Source organism: Elephantulus edwardii, unplaced genomic scaffold, assembly GCF_000299155.1.
Source record: "Elephantulus edwardii isolate Elephantulus edwardi_28Jun2011 unplaced genomic scaffold, EleEdw1.0 scaffold00478, whole genome shotgun sequence".
Classification (NCBI taxonomy): Eukaryota; Metazoa; Chordata; class Mammalia; order Macroscelidea; family Macroscelididae; genus Elephantulus; species Elephantulus edwardii.
Genome location: NW_006400228.1, coordinates 590,573 through 600,179, shown reverse-complemented (window position 1 = coordinate 600,179; position 9,607 = coordinate 590,573). Strand labels below are relative to the sequence as shown.

The 9,607-nt window shown below is 48.9% G+C and overlaps 1 protein-coding gene across 1 annotated transcript; it reads left to right on the top strand.

Moving 5' to 3' along the window:
• Positions 1 to 693: 693 nt before the first annotated feature.
• On the top strand, positions 694 to 4,500 carry LOC102873381 (putative olfactory receptor 2W6-like). Its single transcript, XM_006902968.1, has 3 exons — positions 694 to 881; positions 1,965 to 2,058; positions 3,559 to 4,500. The coding sequence occupies exons 1-3, from the start codon at positions 694 to 696 to the stop codon at positions 4,498 to 4,500; spliced, it is 1,224 nt and encodes a 407-aa protein (XP_006903030.1).
• Positions 4,501 to 9,607: the final 5,107 nt, after the last annotated feature.

Genomic DNA, 9,607 nt, shown 5'->3' with positions numbered 1-9,607 from the left:
CCCTGTGAGGCGGGGAGACTCTCCACACCCCTAACAGCTGTGGGGAATCCTGGAGCTGGTCTTGGAAGGCGCCTGCCCTGTTCGGGGTGTGGCTTCCCAGGCCCCGAGCTCCCTGCGCCGGATGCTGCAGAGGGCCTTGTCCGCGGTCAGCCAGGCGAAGGGGGTCTCCCTGACCATTTCCAGGACCGTGTTTAGGGGCGCAATGTCGCTGCCCACCCTCGCCGTATCCGCCCCGGTTACCGTCAGCACCTTGGAGGGATGCCACAAATTTAGGATCCTGGGCCCCTGCGCTGGGGACCTTCCTTGTCCAGGTGCCTGGAGCGCACACCCGCTCCGCAGGACCCTGAACCCCAACAGCCGCGGCTTTCCTCGAGATGCTGTACTGAGTGAAGCCAGGATCGGGGTCATGGGCAGACTTCCTGGGTGTCCGCCCCTGGGCGAGTCACGTTGGCCAGGCCGCCAGGCAGGCACCTAGGGCTCCATTCAAATCCAGTGCCCATCCCCGGACCTGAGGTCAGACCTCACCACCCCGCCTCCTCGGATGGCAGGCAGCCTCTGTGTGGCCGCTGTGAGTCACCCCGGTCCACGCTGCTCACGGGTCCGCCGTCGGCTGAAGGTCCACATCCCACCGACCGGTCTACGTTCCATCGCTGCTTGTCTGTGATCGGCTCCACGTTCCGCCGCTGCTCGTCCATGATCGGCTCGGGACCAGATTCCGCCGCAGGTCTGGGCTCACCACCCGGCCCGCTGGGCCCTCAGCGCCTTCTGGATGGCGCCTCCCTCGCTCCGTGCGCACCCCCGGGACCGGAGCGCACACCCCGGGACCAGAGCACACCCCTGGGGCCGGTGCGCACCGCAAAGAAGAGCGCACCGGAGGGGCCGTGAGCACCGCAGGGCCCATCACCAGCGCCTCCAGCCTCCGTGCGGCCCACATTTGCTTTCACTGACAGAAGGTGTCTGAAGAGCAAAGTCCTCTTTGCGTAAACTTTAAAGGAGGCTTTTGCACCAAATTCCCCCAGTGCCCCATCCTTTGATCACGTGAGCCTTGACTGTGAATCCAAGATAAAGGAAACCTTTAAGTCCGTGTTTCCCCCTTTAACCATGTCGCTTATCGCTATCAGGAGAGTTGGAGGATCAAAGTCCTCAGCGTTGTTCTCAGCAAGCAGTCTTTCATGTGCACATTGCGGATGGCCAAGGATTCTTCCTCCAATCCTAATACTTCTTCCCATAGCCCAGTTCTCGGTTCATTTGCTCACCATACCAATTAAATAAGAATGATGGAAATAATTGTAATGGTCAGCCTTTGAGGAGAGCTCAGCAGGTCCCAGGCTTGTTTATATATTGTTGCCATTGTCTCACCATGGGTGACCATTATCGCATTTGACACATCAGTGTCACAGTGTTTAGCATCACAGCAAATGAGTTACCGCTATACCACAAACTGACAGACCAGGGCTTTACCACTTAGAAGAATGACCAAAACCAATTAAAACCAGCCCTGAGGGCCGCACATTAAAATCACTCACTTTTGGTTTGGTAGCATCGCTTTGTATCCACTAGGCCAACAGAGCTCTCTCAAAGTGCGGGGGAATGGGTTCTTAAAAGACCTTGACCTGCGTGTTATAGTTACTGCTATGAATTTATGTGTCTAGATGCATGGTAGGCTGTGCACAACCTTTTAAATGTAGCCTCTCCTTAGGATTCTTAGTGTGGTACCTCCTGAGAGAACTAGTTAAGCACTGTGGATAGGATCTGCTTTGGAAATGTTTTCTGTGTTGTGTTAATTAGGGGAAAATCCAAGGTGAGTCGGTCATAACCTAGTTCGATGAGCAGTGGAGACGCAGACATGTTGGAGGGAGTGGGTGGAGAGAGATGTTGACGAACATCACTAGATGACAAGGCTTCCTGGAACTATTTATAAGCAGGGACTTCTTCCAGGCTGTGCCCCGTCTTCTGATTTCCAGCTCTGAACGAGCTGTGGTGGGTTCATTTGTAGGGATCTGCACTGATTCCAAGGCAGCAGTGATACGGAACCGCCAGAAGCTCTTTAGGAGGAAGGTGGGTCATTTACAGCCTCGGGAAACTCACCAGATCGGTTAGGAGTCAGTTTCGACACCCCCGCTCCCACTCCACCCACCCCCAGCAATGGATCTCAACATTGAGACATCAGCATTCATTCTTCAAAACGATCCATCTGTGGTCTTTCTGTTGGGCAGCGTAAAAGGAGAATTCAAGTGGGGAAACGTGGCATTCTGTGATATGAAAAGGTGAGTGTGAGAGTCCAGGTTGCAGAGAGGAATCAGGGTTGCTGAGGTATTCAACAAGAAATTGGAGAGATGCCACTTTTTTCTAACTTTACTTGTTGTTATGTGCCATCGGGTCACTTGCGACTCATAGCGACTGGATGTACAAGAGCCCTAAACGCTGTTCTATCCTGTGTCAACCTCGCTGTCTCGAACACACTTATTCCCAGCACTCCACTCACAGAATCAATCCATCTCATCAAGGGTCTTCCTCTCCTGTGCCGTCCCTCCACTCTCCCAAACATGATGTCCCTCTCCAAGGACCAGTCCCTCTTTGCAACATGCCCAAAGTATGTCAGACGGAGCTTCAGAATCCTTGACTCCAAGGAGCAGCCCGGCTTCAACCTCACCAGGACAGACCTGTTTGTTCTCCTAGCAGTCCATGGTATAGTCAACACTCTTCTCCAGTACTACAGCTCAAAGGCATCAATTCTATTTCTATCAACCCTAGCCACAGTCCAACTCTCTGATGCATAGCACGTAATTGTGAAGACTATAGCCCAGATCAGGCACACCTTAGTCTCCAGCCTGATGTCGTTGCTCTTCAGTACTCTTGAGAGGTCCCTCACAGCTGACTTTCTTTACTTACTTTTTTTTAAAAAAAGTTTTAATTATTAATTTTAATGAACGTTTACAGAGACTTTGGATTTCCATTCATTCATTGTTGCACTTTTCTCCCTGACCACCCCTCCCCATTTCACTCTTCTCTTTGAAAAGTAAAATTCTTTCATTGTTTTACAATCCCTCCCCCCAGGTCCACTCCACTGTGCTGCCTTCGTTCTGGACTCCTGTCATGACAATAACACCTAATCAGGTGTACCTTTTAAACAGTTATCTCCCTCATCTGTTTCAATGCAGTATACATTATTTATCCCATCTTTCTCAGTCTCCCTCCAAACCCGATGTCAGTCCCATTTTACAACAATGGCACCATGCAGTATTTGTCCTTTTGTGATTGAGATATTTCACTCAGCATTTATTGTCATTTGAGTGAGAGTTCATAGAACACATTCTTTTGCCTCCCAGAACTTGTGCTCATTTTGAGTTTGAAGCTGTAGTAGGTATTTCCCTTTGATAGCCTTCAAGTGTTTGGATCTGAACACTCTCAAGAAGGCAGATAAAGCAACTCTGTTCAAAGAAAGTTCCTCTTCGTTTAAACTGCCCCTAACCCCTCTGTCCTTTCCTCCTAGTTCTCTGCTCCCGGTTTGCCCTGTCCCCCTCATGTCCTCTCCTCTGAGCTTCCTTGGCTGTTCAGGGATTTCTCCGAGGACAGAGCGTGATGAACCACACGACGGTGTCTGTCTTTGTCCTCCGGGGCTTCTCGGATGTCCCTGAGCTGCAGCTCCTCGGCGTGGCTGTCTTCCTCCTCATTTACGTGGCCGCAGTGCTGGGAAACGCCTCCATCGTGGCTGCTGTGACCCTGGACCGCCGCCTGCACACGCCCATGTATTTCTTCCTCAAACATCTCTCCCTGGTGGACATCTGCTCCTTGTCCACCACTCTGCCCCGAGCACTGCTGTCCACTTGGGTGGGGTCGCAGGAAATCTCCCTCCCAGCCTGTGTATGTCAGCTCTTCGCCTTCATCTGCCTGGGATCCACGGAGTGCTTCCTCCTCACCGCCATGGCTTACGACCGCTGCCTGGCCATCTACAGGCCCCTGGAGTACGGGGCAGTCATGAGCCCCGAGACCTGTGCCTCGCTGGTGGCGGTGGCCTGGGCCAGTGGCCTCCTCTTCGCCACCTTCCACGCAGCCAACACCTTCTCCCTGCCCTTCTGTGGCCCCAACGTGATCGAGCACTTCTTCTGCGACATCGGTGCGCTCGTGCGCCTGGCCTGCGCGGACACCGTGGTCCACGAGGACGCGGGCTTCGCGGTGAGCGGCTGCATCCTCATGAGCTGCCTCGCCCTCACCGTCCTCTCGTACGTGCGCATCTCGGCCACCATCGTGCAGATGCGCTCCAGCCGCTGGAAGGCCTTCTCCACGTGCTCGTCCCACCTGGCCACGGTGCTGCTGTTCTACGGCACCGGCAGCTCGGCCTACCTGCGGCCCACTGCCCGCTACTCCCCGCTGCAAGGCCGCCTGGCTGCCGTCTTCTACTCCGTCCTCACCCCCAGCCTGAACCCGCTCATTTACAGCCTGAGGAGCAAGGACGTGAAGGCGGCCCTGCAGAAGCTCTACTTCCACATGCCATCGTAGCACGTGCAACCTGCATACGGGGAGCCACGGTGGAGTGGACTGTGGACCCCATAAGTACCCACTGGACACCCTAACCCTTAAACTGTAGAAAGGTCCCCTGGTGGCACTGTAGGTAGCTCTCGGCTAGGAACCGAAAGCTCTTTGGTTCGACCCCAAGGCAGACTGGTGGCGGTCCTGTGCTGTGTCAGGGAGTCCTAAAGAGTCAGACCAAGATGGATGTCAACAGTTCTTGTTTTAATATTTTTTCCTTTTAGTTTTATGAAAGTTTACAGAGACTTAGGGTTTCCAGTCTTTCATTGTTGCATTTTTCTCCCTGCCCACCCCGTCCCCTAAAATTCACTCATCTCCTTATAAAGAAAAACTCTTTGTTATGCAATCCCTCTCCCCAAGTCTGCTCCACTGTGCAGCCTTCATCCTGGACTCCTGTCATGACAATAATACCCAGTCATATATCCCTTTTAAACAGTTCTCTCAATCATCTGTTTCAATGCAATAGGCATCATTCCTCCCCTCTTTCTCCGTCTTCCCTCAACCCTGATGTCAGTCCCAATTTACAACAGTGGCACTACGCAGTATTTGTCCTTTTGTGGCTGATATATTTCACTTAGCATTATCTTAGTCACAAAAGAACAAATATTGCATAGGGTGACAATTGTTTTGGTATTTTTAAATCATGACTTAAAAAGACTGTCAGATGTTTAGTGCATGCAGTTCAAATCATGAACCTTTTCTCTTAGTCAAAAGTCAAAAAGTCATTGGCATGGAGTCCTGACTGCCTCACGATTGATCATCCAGGGGTTTTGGGAGGAAGTTAATCCCAGAGGAAAACAGTGCCTGACTTCCTCCCACTGAGCAGCTGGGAGGTTTGAGTCCATAGAGATCGGCCATCTCTGTCTGGGTTACCGACACAACTCCCGACACTGAGTGCCAAATCACTGTGGGTGCTACCCTGGAAACGACCAGAAAGGAAACGGCCCTAGGAATTAACCCTCAAAAGAGTTTCCTTGTGGATGGACAATGAGTCGCCCAGCAAGTCCTGAGGGATTTCCACATAAAACGGAGGCCCCGTGCATCAACATTCCACCTGGGTGGTGAGGATAACATTGACTTTGTTGTTTGTTGGTGACTCATGGTATAAATAAAGCCCTACCTATCCCTGAAACTCCTTCACGATCCTCGATCCTCAGGGGTGGGTGAGGGAGTGGTTGGAACTGCTGGTCCTGCCAGATCATGGAAGGTTTCCCCCCATTTTTGCTGATTCTCTCTGCAAATCCATGATGATGGACTTTGTGATGTCTCCCTAAAAGATGAGTTGAAGTGCTGACCTGTCCCTGTAGATGTGATCTTGCTCGAAAACAGGATTTTGGAAGATGTGAACAGTTAAGAGAACCTAAGCCTTCCAGGGTGGGTGTGACAGTGGATTACTCAGTGGTCTTTTCTAGCCCTTGGCTTTGACTTTCACCACTCTGTTGTGTTGTTATTGTTGGGTACATTCAAGTTGACTATACGATTTATAGGGATCCGAAGAACAATAGATATGAATGTTGGCCCATCCTGCACCACGGCCAAGCCCACAGTGGACGTCACCGTGTCAATCCATCTGGGTGAGACCTTCCTCTCTTCACCTGACCGTGTACACTTCCTAGCAAGAGATCTCTCTCCAAGAGCTGTTCCTCCTCAAACCATGCCCAAGGTGAACGAGATACAGCTCCACCATCTTTGCCCGTAGTGGCCAGTCTCGCTGTAGACCTGAAGGCTGGATAGGACCAGACGAAAGAGGCGTGTCTATGCCCCATCAAAAGGATTGCAGCCAGGAAGCTCTGGTGGCTGAGGGGTAAAGAATTGTGCTGCAAACACAAAAGTAGGTGGTTCAAATCCACCCACTACTCCGCAGGAGAAAGAGGAATCAGTCTCCTTGTCTGTGAGTTACTGCCTCTGAAAACCCTCTGACTGGTCAGTGACTTGACTGTGCACACCGGTAACAACAAAGGGATTAGGTAGCTTGATGGTAATTCAGCCAAGACATACGTAAGTGCCTTTCTTGTGGGGAACATGCAAATAACACTTGTAGACTGCTGCTGAGATCTTGAACATACCATGGACTGCTAAGAAAATAAATAGGTGGGTCTTGGAGAGGGTGAAACCAAGTCTCTCCTTGGAGGTGGCTAGGATTTTGAAGCTCTTCGTCCCTTACTCTGGGCACACAGCCAGGAGAGATCGGTCCCTGGAGAAAGACATCATGTTCAGAAGGTTGGACAGACAGTGCAGGAGAGGAAGACCCTGGATGAGGCATTGATACAGAAACTGGAGCGATGGGGGTTGGTGTGTCGGAGTTAGTGAGACTGGCTCAGGACAGAGAAGGGTTCTGAGGTTGCTACACATCACAGGTGACTCAATGGCACGTAAAAATAATAACAACGTGGGAACAGGTTTGAGGCCTTGAAAACTAATGTGTGAAGACCAGATGAGCTGTGGGAGGATATCAAGAATATCATCCATGAAGAATGTAAAAGGTCATTACAAAGACAGAGGAGGAAGACAAGACCAAGAAGGATGTCAGAAGAAACTCTGAATATTGCAGTAGAATGCTGAGAAGCCAAAGTAAAACTTACATACAGTATATAATAAAACAATATATAAATTGTCGTTGTTGTTATGTGCTGTCGAGTTGCCTGCAACTCATAGCAACCCTATGTACAACAGCCCTAAACCCTGCTCTGTCCTGTGCCAGTCTCATTGTCTCCAACATACCCACCCCCATTACACCAGTCACTGAATCAATCCATCTCATCAAGGGTCTTCCTCTCCTGCGCTGTCTCTCCACCCTCCCAAGCATGATGTCCCTCTCCAAGGACTGGTCCCTCCTTACAACATGTCCAAAGTATGTCAGACGAAGCTTCAAACTCCTTGCCTCCAAGGAGCAGCCAAGTTTAAGCCTCTCACGGGTAAACCTGTTCATTTTCTTAGCAGTCCATAGTATATTCAATACTCTTCTCCAACACCACAGCTCAAAGGCATCAACTCTCCTTCTATCCTTCCTAGTCATTGTCCAACTCTCTGATGCATAACAAGTGATTGCAAAGACCATGGCCTGTATCAGATGCACCTTAGTCTCCAGTGTGGCACCAGTGCTCTTCAGTACTCTGGAGAGGTCCCTAACAGCAGACTTTCCCATCTCAATATGTTTTTTTAATTTCCTGGCTGCTGGTACCAAGAGCGTTGACTGTGGAGCCAAGCAAACTAAAGCTGTGAACAATCTCAATCTCTTCACCATCCATCCTGATGCAGCCAATTGGCCCAGTGGTGAGAATCTTTGTCTTCTTGATATTGAGCCTCAATCCATACTGAAGACTGCAGTCCTTGACACTCTGCAGCAAGTGCTTGAGGTCCTCCTCAGTTTCAGCAAGCAGGATTGTGTCATCTGTATAACACAGATTATATAAAATATAATGTTCATGAGTGAAATACAGTGTAAAGATGGCATAACATACAATGTTCATGCATGAAACACGATGTACATGAACGATTGTACGCAAATCAATCAAAAGGTGAAGAAAACTTAAAACAGTCACAGAGTCACTCCAGCTTAGGAATGACTGCTTTCTTTTTCATCCACCCAGTGTTCATGTAATCCATCTTTATGATTAGAAAAATCTCCAAGGTATGATGGTAAGCAGCAGAGGAGGAAGAGAAAAAGAACAAGGATAAAAAAGAAAAGACGAGAAAAGAAGAGAAGAAAAGAGAGGAGAGGAGAGGAGAAGAGACGAGACGAGACAAGACGAGACGAGACAAGACGAGACAAGACAAGAAAAGAAAAGAAAAGGTCAAGCATGAAAATGACAAGAGAAAACAGGCGATGTAAAGATCAGGAAAGGGGAGCTCTGGTGGCCTAGTGGCAAGAAGCTGCACTGCAATCCCAGAGGCACACAGTTCGAACCCACCAGATGCTCTGCCGGGGAAGGAGGGACAATCTCCTCCTGTACCAGTCAGATCTGATTTGACGGTACACACAAATAAATAAAATTAAAATTTAAAAAAATATATCAGGAAAGACAAAGAGAAAAGGGAGCAGATGCAGAAGAGGGGGACAGTAAGAAGGAAAGGAACGGAGGAGAAAGAACAAGGGGGGGCATAAGCTGAAGGAGGAGGAGGAGGACGAGAGGAAGGACGAGAAGACAGACATGGAGAAGCAGAAGGAAGAGGCAGGGTGAAAAGAAAACTTACAGACTGGGAACAAACATTGGGTAATTCCATCTCAGACAAGAGTCTTATAACAAAAGTTTACAGAATACTCCTGGGCCTCCACAAGAAAAAGACTGATGAACCAATTAGAAAATGGGCAAAAGACATGGAAAGAATTTTCGCTGAGGAAGATATTCAAATGACAAACAGATACATAAGGAAATGCTCCACATCACTGGCAATAAGAGAGATACCAATCAAAACCACGATGAGGTACCATCTATCTCACTGCAGTAACAGCGGCCAGGTTGAACAGGGCAGCAAGTAATAGATGTTGGAGAGGATGTGGTGAGAAAGGAACTCTTTTTTTTTTAAGGTATTACTTTTATTAAATAAAAAAATGCTACACTGTGATTCTGATACACCATTAAAACAATTACTTTGCTTGTCTAAGGTTTGTGGATTTCCCATGTCTCTTTCACAGAGTAAAACAATGACTTTGCTTGTCTAAGGTTTGTGGATTTCCCATGTCTCTTTCACAGAGTCATCTGAATTTAGCTGAAGAAGATAATAGGGTACATTTTTCATGATCTGTTCACTGTAAAGAACTTCAGAGGATGAGGGTAAAATGAAACAGAAATTAAAGAACGTTTTCAGATACCGACAATAATTTCCCTTAGAAATGGGGACAAGTTTGACTTTTGCACAATGTTTTGTAATAACATCAGTGGAAAAGAATTTCTATGTGTGTGTAACTCTAAAAGAATTGGGTGATTGTTCACAGCTTTGGTCTGCTTGGCTCCACAGTCAACACTTTTGGCACCAGTAGCCAGGAAATCAAAAAACATTGCCATGGGAAAGTCTGCTGTTAGGTACCTCTCCAGGGTACTGAAGAGTAACGGTGTCTCTCTGGAGACTAAGGTGC

Bases quoted from the DNA above. Each gene is read 5' to 3' on its own strand.
- LOC102873381 (XM_006902968.1), top strand. From the start codon at position 694: ATGATCGGCTCGGGACCAGATTCCGCCGCAGGTCTGGGCTCACCACCC. The intron at 882-1,964 runs GTGAGCACCGCA...TCTGATTTCCAG, and splicing joins AAGAGCGCACCGGAGGGGCC to CTCTGAACGAGCTGTGGTGG. The intron at 2,059-3,558 runs GTGGGTCATTTA...TTGGCTGTTCAG, and splicing joins AGAAGCTCTTTAGGAGGAAG to GGATTTCTCCGAGGACAGAG.